The sequence below is a fragment of the Ovis aries genome, chromosome 2 (genome assembly GCF_016772045.2).
Source record: "Ovis aries strain OAR_USU_Benz2616 breed Rambouillet chromosome 2, ARS-UI_Ramb_v3.0, whole genome shotgun sequence".
NCBI classification, from domain to species: Eukaryota; Metazoa; Chordata; class Mammalia; order Artiodactyla; family Bovidae; genus Ovis; species Ovis aries.
In genome coordinates this window covers 3,045,405-3,066,477 of record NC_056055.1, presented here as the reverse complement: position 1 = coordinate 3,066,477, position 21,073 = coordinate 3,045,405, and the positions used below count along the sequence as shown (strand labels likewise).

The following is a 21,073-nucleotide window of genomic DNA, read 5'->3' as shown; positions in this document are numbered from 1 at the left end:
GGAGGCCACACTGCTGCTATGAGGCTTCCCCGTTCCTGAGAAAGGGGGGGTTATCACATCCCTGTCTGCCTTTAAAGCCAGACTCAATGGGGCACGCCTGCTGCTCCTCTCAACAGCTGAGTCACTCGGGACAATTTTCTGAGCCTTCCAGAGCTTGCATTTCTTCCTGTGCAAAATGGAGGTGATACCTACCTCACTCGTGTGCTTGGTGAGAAGATTAAACGTGATGCTACAGGGATAGAAATCTCAAGCTGCAGGCATATATAACAGATGCAAAAACATAAACACAGTAGACTTCCTTTCGAAGACACCAACGAGAAGATAATTCCAAATGGAAACTTCTCTTCAATATATTTGGGGAAATTAAGTTCATTTGATTATCCAATTTTCCTGAATATAAGATGCTATCTCCCACACAAATAGCGGGGAAAAACTCACGCACGCACACACGAAATCTCGTTTTCCTAGTACGCAGGTACAAACTAAACTAGCTGGGGCAGATGAGAGCATTTCTATTCCAGCCAAACTGCACACATTTGCATCTCGAGTAGTGTTAATATAACGGCAACGTCTCTTTTTTTTGGTCTCTACTGATATCTTTAGAAAACCCTTTTCTAGAAATTACAGTCTTGGTGCATAATTTAAAACAATCAAAAGCAATTTTGCTAATGATACATCTAACTCTCTTTGGTAGGCACAAAAGCAGTAATTTAGTGGTCAGAAAATAAACTTAATTCTCCATTCTGATGCTACGAAGCAGTGTATACAGTTATTTCCCAGATACAAAACACCCCTCAGACACAAGGGGACAGCAGCCGTCGCTGGAGCCCTGTCACGAACACGACCTCGCTCCTCCTCTACCAGGCCACTCCCATCTCCCTGCTATGGGGGTCCTCAACCCCAACCCCTCCTCCTTAGAAGGATTTCAAACATTGCCAGGAGAGTCTGGCTTTTAACCATCTGGCACATTGGACGGTGTGAGAGGACAGGCTTAGAGAAAGCATCTCGAGTGAAGCAAACTGCAGACATTCGGCCACTGAAACCCGACCCTACCACTCAGGCCAGCGTGGGCCGGGGAGGAGGGTGACCCAGGGAAAGTGATCGGCTGTGCAGCCAGGCAGTGAGGGGCGCAGCTCAGCCCCCTAACAGCCAACCTTGACCACTGGCACTTGGGACCTGGCTTCCTCAGCTCCGACGGGGGCTGTAAGCATAGAGCATGGAGACGATGCCCGCAGAACGCTGCCTCTCAGACACGAGGTCTGTACAAAGGAAAACCGAGGTTCTCGTCCCTGTCACTCAAGTCAGGTCATTACAGCCTCACTGCAGATTAAAAGCTTATTATTTTACTGCAGGTCAAGCCAGGTTATCAGTTTTACTGCAATCTGAAAAGTAAGTCCATCAACGGGGTAAAATTATGCAGATTTTGGCATACGTCCCACAGTGGAATCTCAGCAGCCATTACAAGGAAAGAAGTTCCTGATATGTGACATGAAGGAGGAAGCTACAGGCAGATGTATAAATGTGACTCTGCTTTTTATAATGAAAACATAAACATATCATGAAAGTATGTCAGCCACTCAGTTGTGTCCAGTTCTTTGCGACCCCATTGACTATGGCCCGCCAGGCTTCTCTGTGCAAAGAATTCTCCAGATAAGAATACTGGAATCGAGAGCCAATTTCCTTCTCTAGGGGATATTCCCTGTCCAGGGACTGAACCTGGGTCTCCCGCATTGCAGGTGGATTCTTTACCATCTGAGCCACCAGGGAAGCCTTATACATGTCGTGGCACACAGATAAATAAGAGAGGGCTGGGTGGGGGGCAGAGAGGGAGGGAGAGAAGAGATGTTGGCAACACTTTGGGGGAGGTGAGCAAAGACACACACCTCTAGGTGGAAGTCAAGATAAGTACAGGCAGGGGAGACACCAGACTAGATAAATATTTAAAAGTAGTGGGATCGGAGGTGATTTTTAAGTGTTTTGACTGTAGGCAGGAGATAACTAAGTAAGGAGCGGGTGGGAGAGCTTACTTTCTCGGTCCTCCTGGGGAAGGCGGGGGCGGTGGCCTGCCGCCCCAGCATCCTGCAGGGCTCCTCCAGCCGACGTCCAGCACTGAACACGGTGTCTGCTGGTTGCTCCTCCCAAGCCTCTCTCGGGCCCTTGTGTCCGGATCTGAGCATGTCGCCCTCCACGGCCGAGGTCTGCACGGAGGCGTCTTTCTGCTCCGCTTTGGACGCCTCAGCCCCCTGCGCCAGCTGGACTTCCCGAGGCCACTGCAGCTCATCAGGAGGCACGGGAGATGAGCTGGCTTGGATGAAATGTCCGAATTCTGAACGGCCTCTTAGCTGAACGGCCGCCTGCCTCAGCATCTTTTCCGTTTTAGCACCAAGGTGTCCTTCCGTAGCCTCCTGCTCCGTCAAGCACATCTGTTCCAGAAGCCGTTCACAGAGCGCTTTCAGAAGGTTTGGCCTGTTTCTCCAGAAGGGAAAGGAAGCAGGAGGACTCACTTTCTGCTCTGGCCTTGCCCCCCCCCCCCCCCCCCCAGCTTCCAAAGCTTCCCCCTTGATTCTGGCCCGGATTCTGCAGAATCTAAACACCGTGAGCACTGACATGAGCCGGGACCCACGCCAAGGAGGCTATCCGGGTCGCCTCCGGACAGCCACACCAGGAGGCGCCACATGTCTGCTTCACGGATGAGAACAGAACTGCTTTGACACAGGTGACCAGCACGCGAGGGGGCCACACGACCACCTGGATACAGGCTGGGCTTAGGACAAGCAAACGGGGTCATCAAGTGTTCATGACAACTGCAAGATCCGCCCATTCCTGCATCCAGGGAAAAGGACAGCTTTGCATGAATATGGCCAACCTGGCGGGTCCACGAGTGACCTGGTCCACCAGGGCGCATGACTAGTGCTCAGTAAAGCTGCTGGATGAAGGGGCGCTGAGAACCACTGTGGACAGAAAGAGCCGTGGCTCTGAAGTCAGAAAAGATGGCTTCAAGTTCTAACTGCAGTTCTAGGAAAGTGCAGCGAGTCTTTGACCACCTGATACAGAGAGGCGATTCACTGGGAAAGACCTTGATGCTGGGACAGACTGAAGGCGGGAGGAAAAGGGGGCGACAGAAGATGAGATGGTTAGATAGCATCACTAACTCCACGGACATGAATCTGAGCAAACCCCAGGAGACAGTGAAGGACAGGAAAGCCTGGTGTGGTACAGTGCACAGAATCGCAGAGCTGGACACGAGCCAACTGCACAGCCACAGAGACTGGATGACAGCAGAGACTGAGCACACCACAGACACACGCCACAGACACACGCCACAGACACACGCCACAGACACACGCCACAGACACACACGCCACAGACACACACCACAGACACACGCCACAGACACGCCACAGACACACGCCAGACACCACAGACACATGCCAGACACCACAGACACACGCCACAGACACACACGCCACAGACACACACCACAGACACACACCAGACACACACACACCCCAGACACATACCACAGACACACACACCACAGACACACACACCCCAGACACACACCAGACACACACACCACAGACACACACACCACAGACACACACCACAGAACACGCCACAGACACACACCAGACACACACACACCCCAGACACACACGCCACAGACACACACGCCAAAGACACACAGGCCCCAGACACACACCACAGAACACGCCAGACACCACAGACACACACACCATAGACACACACGCCACAGACACACACCACAGACACACGCCACAGACACAAACGCCACAGAACACGCCAGACACCACAGACACACGCCAGAAACACGCCACAGACACACGCCACAGACACACACCACAGACACACGCCAGAAACACGCCACAGACACACGCCACAGACACACACCAGAAACACGCCACAGACACACGCCACAGACACACACCACAGACACACGCCAGAAACACGCCACAGACACACGCCACAGACACACACCACAGACACACACCAGACACCACAGACACACGCCACAGACACACAGCACAGACACACGCCAGACACACACACACCAGACACATGCCACAGACACATACCAGACACACACACACCCGACACACACGAGACACACGCCACAGACACACGCCAGACACACGCCACAGACACACACCAGACACACGCCACAGACACACGCCAGACACACGCCACAGACACACACCAGACACACGCCACAGACACACGCCAGACACACGCCACAGACACACACCAGACACACGCCACAGACACGCCACAGACACACGCCAGACACACGCCACAGACACACACCAGACACACGCCACAGACACACACGCCACAGACACACACCAGACACACGCCACAGACACACACCAGACACACGCCACAGACACACGCCACAGACACACGCCAGACACACGCCACAGACACACACCAGACACACGCCACAGACACGCCACAGACACACGCCAGACACACGCCACAGACACACACCAGACACACGCCACAGACACACACGCCACAGACACACACCAGACACACGCCACAGACACACATGCCACAGACACACGCCAGACACACACCAGACACACGCCAGACACACGCCACAGACACACGCCAGACACCACAGACACATGCCAGACACCACAGACACACGCCAGACACCACAGACACACGCGACAGACACACACGCCACAGACACACACCACAGACACACACCAGACACACACACACCCCAGACACACACGCCACAGACACACACACCCCAGACACACACCACAGACACACGCCAGACACCACAGACACACACCCCAGACACACGCCACAGACACACGCCACAGACACACATGCCACAGACACACACCACAGACACACACCAGACACACACCACAGACACACACCAGACACACGCCACAGACACACACCAGACACACACCACAGACACACACCAGACACACGCCACAGACACACACGCCACAGACACACGCCACAGACACACACGCCACAGACACAAGCCAGAGACACACGCCAGACACCACAGACACACGCCACAGACACATGCCACAGACACACGCCAGACACCACAGACACACGCCAGACACCACAGACACATGCCAGACACCACAGACACACGCCACAGACACACACCACAGACACACCCCAGACACACACACATCCCAGACACACAGCACAGACACACGCCACAGACACACGCCAGACACACGCCACAGACACACAGCACAGACACACACCAGACACACACCAGACACACGCCACAAACACACCACAAAAGCCGTCTCCCCGGGTGGTGTCTCCCTGCACAGAGTGCTGCGAGGATTAAACCGAAGCACGCGTGGAGAGCAGATGTCTCTCTCGTCTCCTGCCGCACAGCCCGGGCCTCCCTGGACTTTCAGCTGCGACGGCAGGAATAGCTCCTGTGGACAAAGATCCCTCCTCCAGCGCCCCCGGCGTCTCCCTGCAGCCCTGGGCCCTTTCCCAGGGCCCTCTGAGCTCATTCACGGCTCCAGGGGGAACTCTCAGCCAGGGGAGGGAAAGAGCTGCTGGGTGAACATCCCAGTCCCCCGAGCTTCCGAGGACTGGCTCCGACACGGTGGACACTGTCCCTGCGAGGCTGGCAGGACAGCGGCCCGGCTGCCCACAGCGGGAACCAGACCATACTGCAGCCTTCCCGCCTTTGCCTCCCTCCCTCCCTTACCCTCTGCATCCCTCCTTCCTGCTGCCTGCAGTCGCATCCTAAATCAATCCCTTGTACCCAGGTCTATATCTCAAGACGTTGCTCTCCCAGGAACCAAACCAAGTCAGCATGTAGAAGACTCTGGAGCAGTTCCAGAAGACTCGCTTGTGAGTTGTTTCCCGAGCCAGACACTGTGCTGGGCGCTGGGGCTGCAGAATTGCCTGCAGGACCGGTGTTGGGGGTGATACGCACACCAGCCACCGCTCCACAGGCCGCGCAGGGAGACGCGCTCTGTGGGAGGTCGGCAGGCTTATGGGCAGGCAGCCCAGAGCGTCCACACTGGGGGTGGCAGAGGAGCGCCAGGAAGGGGCCTCCAGAGTTGACGAGAGGTTAGCCGAGGGAGAGGAAGCGGAACCTTCTTCTAAGCAGACACAGCAGCATGAACAGAGTGAAGACACGCTGTGAAGGACAGGCAGACGCGGCTGGGGAGCCAGGCGGGGAGCGCTGAGCCCTCTTACGGGAGGGAGCCAGCGCAAGGCCTGTGTGACACGGGGCACACCCTGGCTGTGGGCAGAGAACGAACGGGGAGACTCCCATCAGCTGCGAGCGTGGTGTGACTGCACGCAGAGCCCCTCCCGCTCTGCCCTAGACACATGTGGAAGTGAGGTCCGTGTTAGCCGCTCAGTCGTGTCCGACTCTTTGTGACCCCACGGACTGTAGCCCGCCAGGCTCCTCTGTCCATGGGATTCTCCGGGCACGAATACTGGAGTGGGCAGCCATTCCCTACTCTAGGCGATTTTCCCAACCCAGGGATCGAAACGGGGTCTTCCACATTACAGGCAGATTCTCTACCATCTGAGCAATCAGGGCAAACCACTCCAGTATTCTTGCCTGGAGAATTCCACGGACAGCAGAGTCTGGTGGGCTACAGTCTGCGGGGGCCCAAGAGCCGGACACGACTGAGGGACTAAACGTGTGTAAATGACCGCAAAGCAGACGAAAGTGCTCAAGGCACACACAGGCCTCAAATCCAGTTAGACACGTCCACAGGCCAGAGACAGGGGAGACCCAGAGGGGAGGCACCCACGGAAGGCATTCAGCTCCCACGGCTGGAAGAAGAGTCAGGCAAACGTCTTGCCCTGAAGGTAAGACCCAGAGAGACAAGTCAAGGCAACTTCCGAACCACAGCACAGGGAGGGGCCAGGGCGTGGAGAAGGGCGGAGCAGGGCCGCGGACGCAGGCCAGCCGCTCCTGCAGACAAGGTCCACTGTTACGCAAGACCGCCGGCAAGCGGCAGAGGAGCGTCCACGCTCAAGGAGATAAAGAAGCTAAAGCAGTCTGAAGAAGACTTAAAAGAAGTATGTCTCCATCATCTGAAAAATAAAGGCAGGAAACGAGATTCATAAAAATGAAAGGAACTTATGAAACGGGGGCAGAAAATTATGAAACAAATAAGGATAGGAAGAGGGGGGAAGCAATGAGGGAGGGGGCCAGCTGGAAAAGGAAGATGCGGTCAGGATGGGGCGGTGTGGTCAGGAGGGTGCAGGGGGCTGGAGAGGCCTCATCGGGACCCTTCCCGCTGCTGCGGCGTCTCCTCATCTCAAAACACCTGGCCAGACAGACCAGAGCTACCAAGTCCTTTAGCGCACTTTAGCCTCCCCTTCCTCCGGACCTTTGCTGCCACTGAAGTGACAGGCACCCTGGTGCTACCTTCCCACTGGGCCCTGTAAGGGCAGGACTGACAGCTGACTCACATCTGGATTTCTAACACCCAGCTCTGGGGCAGAGTCAACTCAATTCACATTGAACAGTCACAGCACGCTGAAATGGGGCAACAACAAAAAGTACGGAAAACAGAATTAAAATGGGTGGTACATTTTTCACTTCTAATATGGAGTCATCTAGACGACACCAACCATCTTAAAATTCAGTAAACTCAGACTTCAGAAATATTTCTGGTATTTCAAGTATGTTAAAGTAAATTTTCCTTTCCTCTCCTTCCCTTAATATAGATTAAAAATAATGACAATTGCTACTGAGCTAGCCAGAGGAGGACCATTACTCACAACTAAACAACACCCAGTAAAATTCAGGAAAGAAAGACTTACAAATGGGTAGTAAAAGGTGGTGAAAGAGGCCGTTATAATATAGTAAAGTGGGAGTGCTGTTAAATAAAACATTACAAGTGTTGCTCTGCTAGAAATCTGAACAGCAGATTCATTAAGCTGTCGCCACAATCAGGACCTTTCTAATGGTTCCGTTCGAGGGTCTTGTCAGAGGCCCAAACACTGTTCATTTACCCTGAGCATCTCCATCACGCAGAAGGCGTGAGGGCAAAGGGGCTGACACTCAGTAATCACTTAGCGGCACGCCAGACCCTTAAGGACCTTCAGCGCCGTCAGTCCTCACAGTGGGGCCATGATGGATTACTAACCCATTTTACAGATGAAGATTCAAGATCTCTGAGCAAAAGTGGCAGCCACAGAGTGCAGAACACAGGCCTCTCTGACTCCACAGAGGCACTGCGCTCCTCCTCCTTCTCTAAACGTAGACCTTCTGCTTTGATGCTGAGCTTCTAGTTGCCAGTATATTCATTCAAATATTCATCAAGCCCCTCCCATCTGTCACGTAAAGCTGTGAAACGCACGGTGTAAAAGAATCATGGTGCTGGGAGTTCCCTGGCGGGCCGGTGGCTAAGAATCAGCTTGCCAATGCAGGGGACGCGGGTTCAATCCCCAGTCCAAGAACGAAGATGCCGCATGCCACGGGGCAACTGAGCCTGTGAGCCACAACCAGTGCGGCCCACACGCCCGCAAGCCCGGGCTCTGCCGCAAGAGAGACACCGCGGTGGAGCCTGCACAGCGCAGCGGGAGAGGGGCCCCCGCTCACCGCTCCTGGAGAAAGCCCACGCGCAGCAGCAAAGACCCGGCGCAGCCGACAGCAGACTAGCTAAAAAAGAGAATCATGACGCTGACGCTTCTTTACAGAGACAGACAGTCACACAGACACTGATGACTAAATCAGACAACACACAGCAAGGAGAAGTACAAGGAAGAAGGGCTGGTAAGGCGGGGCGGAGGGCACCAGTCCCCAGACGGAGTGAGACACAGGGATTCTCCTTAGACAGAGTGGGCAGGAGCGGCCTCTCTGTGGGGCTGAGACACCGCCTCATCCTGGAGAAGAGCACTGCAGGAGGAGGAACCGCGCTGCCAAGGCCCCGAGTAGGGGACAAGCCGGGATGACCAAGAGCAGAAAGACCCGTGTGAGCAAGGGCAAGTGCTGAGAAGACAGAGAGACAGGCCGGAGCCAGGCCAAGAGGCGCTAGGCTCACTCCAAAGGCGACAGGAACCCACGAGAGGCTTTAAGCATAGAAAAAAAAATCTCACCCAAGTTTTTGAGAGAGTCAGTCCATAAAGCGCTTTCTTTAAAAATAAAGTCTAGATTTTCAAACATCAGGAGATTGAGAATACAAATTTTGGGTTTTTACTGATGGAATCTCTGAGCCCATGTGCTTTCATGACAACAAGGATTGGGGGCTGAAAAGCTCCGACCTGCCAGGAGGGAGCTCCCAGGCCCTGATTCCCTGCACCCCCACCACCTGTCGTACTTTCCCCAGCTCATGTCACCCAAGTACATTCCTGGGTGGTCCTCAGAGAGGGCAAGGTGCATCTTTTAACTCTTAACACAGGAGCGGCTGATGCTGAGGAAACCCTCCGTTTCTCACTTACAGTCGCCTAACTCCCTGTGATAATATACCAGAATAGGGTCCCCAAGCTCCAAAATCTACTGTCTGATGATCTGAGGTGGAGCTGATGTAACAACAATGGAAATAAAGTACACAATAAATACAGTGCGCTTGAATCATCCCCAAACCATGCCCCTACCCCATGTGGAAAAACCGTCTTCCACAAAGCCGGTCCTTGATGCCAAAAATGTTGGGGACCGCTGCCCTAGAGGACTCACGCTAGGTAAATGTTCAGCAGACGTCAGGGGCTGGGGAGGTGGCCTCTCTGAGCTTACAGAACACTGCCATCTTTCCAACTGAAGAAGTGCCCACAAGGCTGAGCCCACCAAGGACATGAGCACCACCAGGCTCTTGGTCGCGCCATAAGTGCCGGGCATGGCACCAGCTCCATCTGACCATCTGTGCTGGAGGAGGACAAAGCTTTCACTGAACACCGGCACACGCCAGCCATTCTCCTTGAACAGCGTTTTCCCGCTCCTCATGGCGACACCAAGAAGTAGTCGGAGAAATGGAGGAAGAGAGAGAGGAAGGCACAGCTCCCTCTAGCTCCAAAGCCCAGAGCAGCTGCTACGGCGGAGTGAAAAGAATGGGCAAGAGGGGAAATTTGCTCCTAAAGGACTAATTTTGATAATACATGTGTACTGAAGACTTCTCCTTTTTTGTTTTCAGGAAAACACCCTGGAGTGTTTCCTTGCAGAGGAATGACTCCCAGCAGATACAATGAGAAGGGGATTGTGGTTCAAGCTCCACGTAAGACAGCAGAGTCGTAGCTACAGTGGAAGTGGTGAAGCTGCTGGAGAGACTGGGAGGGGTTTCGGGAGGGCCGAGCCCTTAAGCGGACAGCCGGGCAGCCCTTCCCGAGCTCCCAGGAACCACTCTGAAGGGTCTCGTCTCAGCTCTCTGTGCTGGGCGTGTGTGTGGGTCTGCTGAGTGCAGTCCCCTTGCAGCCACGAGCATGCAGCCTAATTACTTAATTGCACGACTGGCAAGGTTCCTTCCGAGCCATTTCAGGAGCTCTCTCTCAGGTAAATTGCAGAGCACCACCATCTAAAGCCATTTAACACAATGAGCTTGTCCTCCCCTCTAACTGCAGACAGTGCACAGCCTGGGCCCCGTGTCTACCTGGATTCCAGGAACCGCACAGCCTTCTCGCTGAAGAGCGGGGCGAGCAGGCTCACGAGCTCGCCTTCCTCCAGACCCTGGTCTCCAGGGCCGCCGGATGTGTGCGCTCCACCGTAGTCTAAGATACTGGAATCTGCGTGCCTTAAATATCCATTTTTGCAGCCCCCTTTGGAACTGTCCTCCACAGTCTGCAAATCAAAGTATCTGGTCAGATAATGGACACAGAAGAGGGGGCAGGGGGAGGGCAGAGAAAGGACGGAGACAGGTGGTGATGATCGAGTACAAACACCCGCGAGAAAATGAAGGACGGGGGCGCAGGCCTGCGGGCCACACACGCTCACTCTGCTCACGGTGCAGAGATGTTTACTTCTCCACATCCTCAGTTCCCTCACCTGTAAATGGGCACAGGGACGCCACCTGCCAAGGTAGCAACGAGAGCCAACCGGGATGGCGGGCCCGCCTCAGTTTGCGCCACGGTGTCTCACCTGCTCTAGCCGTGTTCCCCTACCCCCCGGCCTACTTTCTACATTTCCCTTCTAGGAAGCATCCGGAACATTGTTAATTGCCATCCACAATGCTGCAGACATTTATTATACACCTCTTGCAATGTATCTTCCTCATTATATATCAGAAAGCCAGCCTCTTTACAGACACATCCTAATTATCGTGACTTTGATTTGTCTCATCAGGACCATGGAGAGCTCCTAATTCCCACGGAGAGGAGATGTTTACAGAACCGCCTTCTTGGGTCACTGAGGGTCCCAGAGGAGTCGTGCCAAGGAAACATCTAGTTAAAGCCTGTGCTGGGCATGTCTCGAGGTGCTGCAATTAGCATCCCTCCTCCCCGTTTCCAGAGCTGTGAATTTCTTCCACCGGTCTATAAATAACTCCCCTTGGCTTCATTACTGCTCTAACACACACACTGGCCACCACACCCCTCTCTCCACACGTGTAAAATGCTTAAGGTTTTTAAACGGAAGACAAGACCCACACAAATGAGCTGTCATTTATAGGGTCTTGTTTGCCATCGATCTAGTTATTAAATCCATCTAAATAAGCAAGCTCCACAGAAGGAAAAGTCTAGAATATAATAATAAAAAGAGCAGTTGCTGCCATTCACTGGGCAATTAGTACATACCTTCTATTCAAATATCACAACAGTTCTAACAAGGGAGTTTTACTATCTTCATTGATGGGGAAACACAGGCTTAGGGGTTAAGCAAGGAGTAACCAAAGTCACAGAGGTAGTGACCAAGACTCCAGATCACATCTGACTCCAGAGCCCCGACTTTTCACTGCTTCGCTCTGCAAAACTCTCACAAGGATGACCTCGCCTTGGGGACTCCATGAACCCAACACCTTGAAAGCCACAAACGTCAAATCTGCGGGCCTCCGAGCTCCCACCACATGCCAGTCTTCAGTTCTTTCAACCTTGGAAAACACTTACTCCAAGAGTTCAGTCTCCACACGCCTGGAGCAAAGCTCTCCACAACCCCCGGGCAGCCCTAATCCAGGTCTCAGATCAGAAGCTTGCAGACGGGCCCAGGGAAGGAAAGTCCGGCTCTATCGGTGGCTCCTTACACAGCAAGCAAATGATCTGGGGGTCCATAGTCATCCCCGAGACAAGGGCACGGGTCCCGACTGTGTCACTGACCTACTCTGAGCCCCAGAGGAACCATCTCCTCTCCCAGGCCTCCGATTCCAATGCGTAAAATGAATGGGCTGGGTTAGAGTTCTAAAGAGCCGTGTAGGCCCCGAGTCCGAGGCCGATTTTAATGCCCTAAGGGCCCCGCTTTCCATCTGCAACTACGTGTTTGCTCTCCTGCCTCCTGAGTGGCTCTGCCCCCTCACCTGCAGCTTCTACAAAGGCAGAGAGCTCCTCTTTGCTCCCCACGGGCACACGGCAGGCACCCCACATGGGTGGACGGAACAGCAACCCGTCGGACTCGTTCCGGGCGGGAGACGGGCTTGGGCACAGACAGGGGCAGGTGTTCCTACCTTGCGACTCTGCTCCAGACACTCGTCACTCAGCAGACCATCCTCGTCCTCCTCTCCAGCTCCGGTGGAGTCTGCGTCCTCCTTGCTAGCCAGAAGCTACATGGAGCACGGCATGGTGTGAAAACGCAACCCAAAAGTGTGTGCAGCATGAGCATGTGTGAAGAAGTCGGTGGCGTCTTTTTTTAACAGATGCAGAATGAATGAACAAGCAAACAAACAAAACCAAAAACCGGAAAGAGAGGCAGAGACAGATGCCAAAGCCAAGAAATGAGAGTCAGCCAGAGTCAGAGCTGCTGGTGCTGGCGCACCACACACAGCTGCCTGGAATCAGGCAGAATTTAAGGACAGATCCCCTGAGAAATAGCGACAGCCGTCTCCCTCTGCCCCGCACAGCCTTCCTGACCTGGAAGCTGAGTGTGCTCTCCCCATTTCCGCCGTCGCTGAATTCGCTTTCAGATTATAGAAAAGTAACCAGATTTTGGAAAAGAGCTGTTGATGGAACTGAAACCATCAGACAGCAAGAGAGCAGTGTATGAAAGTTATGGTGGCCCCAGTGTCTGCAAACCTTCCCCTGTTGAGCATGGGGGCTGAACCTCTTTCTGGACGGTCATGCATCTAAGATGGACAGTCTCAGCCACACGGTCATTGGCTGACAAAAAAGTCCTCATGGCCAGTGAGTAGAGTATCAAGCCTGCTTGACAATAACTTTCTGCTTTTGAAAATGAAGGAGAGTTATTTAGAAAGGTGGCCTAGATCCCTAACGCGCTAAAGCAGTGTAAATCCCAAAGCTTCTGCAGTCTGTATGCTACAGGAGGGACAGCACCTGTCAACAGGGCCAGATCCCAGCTCGCTGGAAGAGCAAAAACTCTAGTCATGAGACACGCATATCATCCAGGGAAAAAGTGAGAGGGGAGGTGGCCAACGCCATTTCAAAAACTATCCTAAAGCTCATCTCACCCATGGAGGAGTCAGCTTTGCCCCATGGCATTAAAACCACGAGCTGAGCCTCAGCCACCGGCTGCCGCGCTGTGCATATGACTCATCGAAGGTTCTGTCTCCATACTGTGATTTCAGGAATTCTTACATTGAGTCCCTCAGCCCATAATTTTCCCAGCCTAACTCAAACCTTCCTGATCTTCCTTCTAAAGGAAACCCTTGTTTTGGAAGAAGAAAAATAAAGCAAAGTGACTTCGGAAAGTCTTTTATAGAAAACTTGCCAGGGTCAGAATCTTACATATGTGGCTCAGATGGTTAAGAATCTGCCTGCAAGGCAGGGGACCCGGGTTTGATCCCTGGGTCAGGAAGATCCCCTGGGGAAGGGAATGGCAACCCACTCTAGTATTCTTGCCTGGAGAATCCCATGGACAGGAGCCTGGTGGGCTACAATCCATGGGGCTGCAGAGTCAGACACGACTGAGCGTAACAACATACTGGTTGTGATTTACATGAAAATTTATCAAAAAGATAAGGTGAAAAGATGATGGCCGGTGGAAAAGATTAATAATAGAATCTACGGGGTGAGTATATGGGTGTCCACTCTGAAGTTCTTTTCACTTTGCTAAGTTCGAGTTTTTTCGCAATAAAACACTGGGGAGAAGCCTCTCTCATCTTAAAAAAAAAAGAAGCCAAGTAATGGCGTTTTCCTCTCTGGTCCACCAACAGCTCCGGTCACTGGTGTTGCCTGCCTCCCTCCAGGTTCCTGAAAGGACTCTTCACCCTCACCTTCTGCAACATGGCTTTTGCTGCCGACACCCTCCAGAAACTCCTCAGGAAAGGTCCCCACACCTTCTTTGGCAGGAGCGCGAGCCCTCCTGGGAACAGGAAGGAGGCAGAGAGGCACTGCCCCCCGACCCTGAGGATCCGGAGAAGGGTTTTCCTGTAGGTCTGGCTGAGCAAAAAGTATTGTTAACCCGCGTCATTCCAAAATGACATCACAAAACCTTGCAAGCTATTCTTCATTTCCAGAACCACAACCACACCATTCATAACTACGCTGAAATAAAAACTTGCTTTCGTGTCCTTTTACCTCTGCTGACTTGGTTAAAATTAAAAGTCAGGTCTCAGTCTCCAGCACTGATCAAGAAATTAAATACCGTGACACAGAGACAGGTCGCCCATGCCATATGTGACTGATCGGTTTTCAAAGACAAGGGCCCAGAGAGGCCAGCGCGTTGCTGCAGGCGGGTGTTTTGGGCCCCACCGCCAGCAGGAGAGGAGCCCTACACGCCTCCAAGGGCCCCGCTCGCCCTGCATCTCCTCCCCCTCGCTGCTTCTCCATCCACTGCCACGCGGCCTCTGTTCCCCTCACTGCTCAACTGCTCAGGTCCCCAGCGACTTCCCAGCTGTCTTTTTTTCTTGTCTGCTCGAGTATCTGACACAAATCAACAGGCCCTCCCTAGACATCTCTCCTGAACCAATGCATGGCCTGGATCTGCCCCCACCTCTTGGGCTATTCCTTCTCGGGCCTCTGCAGACGCCTCTTGTCCTTCCAGAGAGAAGCTCTCTTGACCTCAGAAGAGGAGGTGGGACCGTCCCAGGCTCCCCAGGCACCACCCCCCAAGCTCTGCTTCCCTGCATCACGTTCACCGGGGTCAGGGACCGTGTCTGGCTCAGTTTTAACACCAGTGGCCAGTGCTCAGGAAACACTGCTAAAAGGACAATTTTTTTTCCCCCCCAAAACGAAAAGCTGGAACCAAATAGTTTGGGGGATTGCTTCTGATCTTGCTGCTCAAGCGTGTTCTTTGGAGCAATGGAAGCTCGTAAGAAACGCAGACTCTTGGGCCCCGTGCCAGGCTCAATGGACCAGAATCCTCACGTTAACAAGGTCCCCAGGAAATTCACACACACGGGAAACGTTAGAAGCACTTGCCCTATGGTGTTGCTAAAACAACACTGAAGAGTCAGAAAAGGGTTGGAGTTCCAGCTCGGCACACTTTACTAAAACAGTAACATCGAAATGGCTGTGTTTGGCATATTGACTGCCTACTACATGCCCGGCTCTGTGCCAAGGGCTTCACAAGTCGGCTACAACTCGGAACTTATGAAGGCAAATTGCTAGACGCGTCCTCCTTTCCATGAAACTCAGTCTGCTTCTGACAAACCAAATTCCACTCTGTTGCTAATAACAGATGTTAACAAGCCTGTGCTTCTGAGCACCGCTTCTGTCCTCTGAAGTCACACCAGGTCTGTTTCTTATTCGAGATGACAGTCTTACACGTGTGAGTTCAATTAAATTATGCCCCCTAATCCATGCTTCCTCTCCATGCCAAAAGAAAAACAAACACCTTAGCTTTTTAACCATCCCTAAAAAAATGACAACATTAAGCAAATAACGAGAGGAGCCAGTGTTTCCTGAGCACTCGCATGCATGGTCTGTCCCCCAGAGGTGACGGCTGCGTGCCACACAGCCAAGGCTGGCCGTGCTCACCACCCCGACTGCGGTCCCTTCAAATCACTCCCGCGTGTCCACTCTCAACCACGTCTCCTATAACACACAACCTACAGTCTGCAAGAAAATACAGGGATATCGCAGCAAGCCCATGAGAGATTTTTTTTTTCTTTATGCTTTAAAACACAAGGATCTCTGCTCTTGGCTTTCTGTTAGTTTGGCTGGGTTTCTGTGATCTGCCCACATGCAGGAGCAAGCACTGTGTGCCCCGCTCGGGGGGAGCCCAGCCCAGGGCCTGTGTCCTAAAGACACGCCTGGCAAACTGCATCAGGGGCCTCCCGCTCTCTGTAGCCTTTGTCAAGTTAAAAGTCGTGTGAGTGGGGGTGTAATATGAAAATAAATTATATGTTTATTATATATATATATACACACACACATATACATATCTGTATGTGTACTTTTGACCTAGTAATTACTCATCTGGGAACATAGTCTACGGGGGAAAAAAAAGTATAAGCCCAGAAAATGATTTGTGTTCTAAGACATTCATCAGGTAATTTAAGATAGTGAATCCCTGGAAACAACCTCCACGCCCGACAGTCTCGAGGCAGTGAGTAAAGCCAGGGCACCCCCAAGATGGAGTAAGATGTGCTAACACAGCAGCCCCTGGAGGACACGGGAGACGGGGCTGCACGAGCGAGCACCTGTACGCGTAGCGCACACGAGGAGATGGGGAGAGACTCCGGGACGCAGACTGACTGCACGCGTGGCAAAGTGCCAGGGCCAGGGGTCATTTCTGTATTTTCCAAATTTAGGCAATGCTGTGGGTTAATTAAATACTGGAGGAAAAAAAAGACTAAGTATACTTAAAAATACACACTATATTTGCTGTCTTTGTTTTTTTTCCTTTTCTGATTTGTAGGCTCCCAGAGAGCTGGAGCGGCGCCAGTTGCTGCTTCACAAGCCCGCTGCCCCAACGAGGCTGTGGCCCACATAGGCATTTCCCGTTTGTCTCTGCCGTGTTGCTCATCAAAGGAGAGCCACACGCGCCCCCAGGGAACAGCAGCCTCCCCTCGCCCCTCACAACCTCTCCTTCCTCTCCCAGCTCAGGATGCCTGTGGGAACGCCGCCCTTCCTGCACGGATCTTCCCATCGCATTCCAGGGGAAGACAGGGGCTGGGTCAGCAGAGGACACGGCTGTTCACAGGGAACATCAAATTGCCGTGCAACCTGACAAACGGCTCAGGTCTGAATTGGCTGCTAGTAAGACCTCAGAGTGGGAAGAGGAAAAACTCTCTGTCCTCCAGAGGACATGCTAAGTCGCTTCAGTCGTGTCCAACTCTGTGTGACCCCACAGACTGCAGCCCACCAGGCTCCTCCGCCCATAGGATTTTCCAGGCAAGAACACTGGAGTGGGTTGCCGACATGAGAGGACATTTAACAGATTTCTTTCAAAGAGCAAATGAACAAACACACTCTCGCCATTTGCGACTCTGATGAAGCAGATGAAGGACGGGGGGCTTCTTAAAAACGCCGCCTTGGAGAAAACAAACCAAGAGACTTGCTTCTCCCTAAAAGGACCGCACATATTTCTGCTTCTCAAAATTATCTGGAGAGTACGATCAGTAACACTCTGTCTCTTTAAGGGAGCAGATGGCCAGAGCGCAGCATAGACACCTGTGAGAGCCTCCCACTTTGCAGGTGGGAGGAGACCGCGTCAGGCGGGCAGATCTTTCCCTGAAACGGCAGGGCAACGAGCTCTCCCTTTAGGTGGCACACCAGGCTGGGCTCAAGGCAGGGCTAACCAGGGAGAGTGCGGGGGACCCACGTGCATGGGGCCCTGGTGCATTTCATGGCAAGAACAGGCCCAGACTTCTGAAACTAGCCCAATACCGGCCTGCAGCAAGGCACCCCCAGGGGAGCGTCAGGGCCAGGCAGGGACTCAGGAAACAAGCTCCTCCTGAGCCACAGCAGGACCCGCCTCCCCCCACTGTGTGGTCAGGCCAAGCACTGAGGAAAGCACACACGACATGTCACAAGGACGAGGAGAGAGTCAGAGTCAGCGGGCGAAGAGGGCTCCCTCTGCTGCCCCCGGGGCGGGCTGCCAGAACAGGCCCGCACCCTCAGCGGGCACGCACGCCCAGGAACCACACGCTCTGCAGCGCAGACACCAGGACTCAACCTTCCCTGGCCCGTTCACTCTCAAATGCCGCCAGGCAAGAACTTTCAGAGGCAGGAAGCTGGACATGTGGGCCCAGGGGACACCGATCGCTATTCCTTATCGGGTCCTCCGTGGGGGCAGTGCGCAGGGGGTCCCAGGTAAGTGTGGGAAGAAAGAACACGCGCCCGGCCAAAGCCGCAGAAGCAGCGCGGCAGTGAGAAGGCGCGTTTAGGGGGTTAACTCGGAAAGGAAACGAAGGAGTGATTACTCATTTGTTTTTCCAAGGTAATGGGCTCGTTAAGGCTCCAGCTGCACTACCAAAGTGACCGGGTGACGGGACAACTCTCCGACCCCTGAGACCTTACCAGTCCCCCAGACGTGCCCAGATGCCCGTGACCTGCAGCCCAGATCCCAGGGCCAGGCCTGGAGTGCGGGCATCACAGAACATCAAGTGCGTCCTCCCAGAAACGACCCAACCTTGCGGAACCCTGCGGGCAGACGTGCTGACTGAAGAAGGCCTCCAAAGCCCGTCCACAGCAAAGGGAATTTCCAGAGACCCCCCAGAACAGACGCAGCCCTGATATGTGCGCGGGGCTGTTGCTCTTTGTGATGGGCTCGCGATGGTGAGAACGCTCCGTCTTACCTCTGTTTGATCTACTGACTCAGGCTTGTTGTCTCCTGGGAAACCCACGCAGGAAAGGTCAAAAATGGTTTTCTTCAGGTGCTGGTTGTCCGCATACAGCTCCTTCACCAGCTGGATAAGGTCGCCGACCTGGGAGATCAGAGCAGGAGAGGCCCGGCTACCCACAGGCACACTTCTGCCTCCTGGGGCCAAGGTTACTAAGCAGACCTCCCAGCATCACAGTCACAGAGAGCCAGGCGGCCTGACTCCAGGCTTCAGGCTCCCCCCACGTACAGTGAGAAGAACACCAGCATCTCTCTGTTCTAGCCCCAGAGATCCTGGGCAAGCTGCCTGGTCTAAGCCTCCATCTCGGCATCTGTAGAATAGGCTGCAGGGTACAGGACCTCTGTCTTGCACTTGAGAGATTCTGGAGGAAAATCCCCAAGACTGACACTTCTGAGGCTGTGTTGGAGGCTTATTCTAGAGCCTCCACCTTCCTCTCTCTATGCCTATCTAGCGCTGTCCAGAACAACAGCAGTCTTCAGTTCCAAAGCAATTCATGGCAAGTGAAACACTCCCAAGAGCTTTAGCCAGTCATCCCTCACAAAAATCCCACAGAGGTGCACAGGCCAGTATGACTGTCCCCATTTGACAAGGAAAAGCCCGAGATATAAAGCAGCTCTCTGCCCGAGGTCCCAGAGCCGGGGTTCCGGGAGAATTCAGTGACGTACAACACCGGCCAGAGTGCCAGGTCAGCTGGGCAAGGGCAGCTGCCGCACAAAGCAGAGCCAGGCCTGGACTCCCGGGCCAAGGCCCCTCCTTTAAGGCACAGGCCTCACAAGGTCAGGTACATACGCAGCTGATCAGACACCGCCTGTATTTCCTGCAAGCTTCAAATCCCAGTGGTCAGTGACTTTCCAAACCCTTCTTCAAGGAGCAATCACTCGCCCCTGAAATAAGCGGGAGACCCCACCTCACCACACAGAGCAGGCGTCCCCTGCACCCAAACACAGCGCCAATCAGACCCAACCCTGAGCAGGCGTCCCCTGCACCCAAACGCAGCGCCAATCAGACCCAACCCTGAGCAGGCGTCCCCTGCACCCAAACGCAGCGCCAATCAGACCCAACCCTGAGCAGGCGTCCCCTGCACCCAAACGTAGCACCAATCAGACCCAACCCTGAGCAGGCGTCCCCTGCACCCAAACGCAGCACCAATCAGACCCAACCCTGAAGGAGGTTACAGAGGGAAGAGCAAGACAGTCTGATCCTGCAAACATCCACAGAGTGCCAGCCAAGGGAACCAGCTCCCGCCGGTGACACAGCCGTAGTAGGGACCAACCGTGGCTACGACCGTCTCTAGCTTCTTCATCCTCAGAACGCGAACAGATGCCTCAGTGCGTCTTGCTGCATTCCTCTGAACTTGCCTAAACTCCTACACGTCTCCCTTTTATCTTTTCTGTACCTTATATCTGCTGTTTTTTCCTCTCCCTCTCTGCTGAGAAAGTTTTCTAGTTAAACTCCTCCTCATTGTCCAAAACCCACCTCAGGTCTCATCTCTGTTGAGACGCTTCCTCTGATCTGGGAAGGGCCTCCCCCCTCCCGCCCCCACCAGACAGATAACCGCTCTCCGCCTGCTGCCCTGCACCTCACATCTCTGCCTGTCACAGCCCCCTGGGCACTCACTCAGCAGTGGCACGGCTCAGACACACGTCCGTCTGCTCTGCCAGGATGCGACTTATTCCAAGACAGAATCCGACCCTGGCACACACAGGTGATCATTTCATAATAAACCACAGTGTCCTCTGAGTTCACACTTCCTCTTCTTACCAATGGCTCTTAGAGCCTTGAAATACTCAACCATCCTAACCACACCAATGATCAACACATGGAAAGACCTTTCCAAGTTTTAGGAAAGATTTATTGACCAAACCTGAACCTTTATTCTTTCAAAAACCATCTATTAACTCTCATTATATGTGCCAGGAAGGCACTGGGAAATCAGAAATAGATAAGATGCACTCACTTCAAGGTGTCCACGGCCTACGGGGCATACAGAAGAACAATCAGATAATTATAGATCAATACAGCAAGGACATCAGTGAAATCAAGTACAAGACGAGAGGAGGTTGACCAGAGGGAAAGAGGGCTAATTCCAGGGGGGGATAGGGTGCTTCCTGGAGGAGAAGGGGCCTGGGTGGGGGTCCTCAAGCCTGAGAAAGAGTGCATCAGACACGGTGGCGGGGAGCCTCTCCAGGGAATGTACATGGAGAGAACAAAGACGGGCAGGGAGAGAGGCAACAGGGGCAGGGAGCAGGGCTTTCAGAACC

General features: G+C 53.5%; 1 protein-coding gene across 23 annotated transcripts in view; it reads right to left on the bottom strand.

Moving 5' to 3' along the window:
- The window catches only part of CDK5RAP2 (CDK5 regulatory subunit associated protein 2), a 181,388-nt gene that overhangs the window by 54,122 nt on the left and 106,193 nt on the right, over positions 1 to 21,073 (bottom strand). For 12 of the 23 annotated variants that reach the window (XM_027964063.2, XM_027964061.2, XM_042242791.1 and 9 more), the window contains 4 exons: positions 18,768 to 18,896; positions 12,576 to 12,671; positions 10,578 to 10,765; positions 2,028 to 2,472 (listed from right to left, as the gene is read on the bottom strand). In XM_027964063.2, coding sequence (XP_027819864.1) covers positions 2,028 to 2,472; positions 10,578 to 10,765; positions 12,576 to 12,671; positions 18,768 to 18,896 — 858 coding nt within the window. The remainder of the gene's footprint in view (positions 1 to 2,027; positions 2,473 to 10,577; positions 10,766 to 12,575; positions 12,672 to 18,767; positions 18,897 to 21,073) is intronic. The other 11 variants (XM_027964071.3, XM_027964062.2, XM_060410793.1 and 8 more) reach the window with 3 other exon arrangements.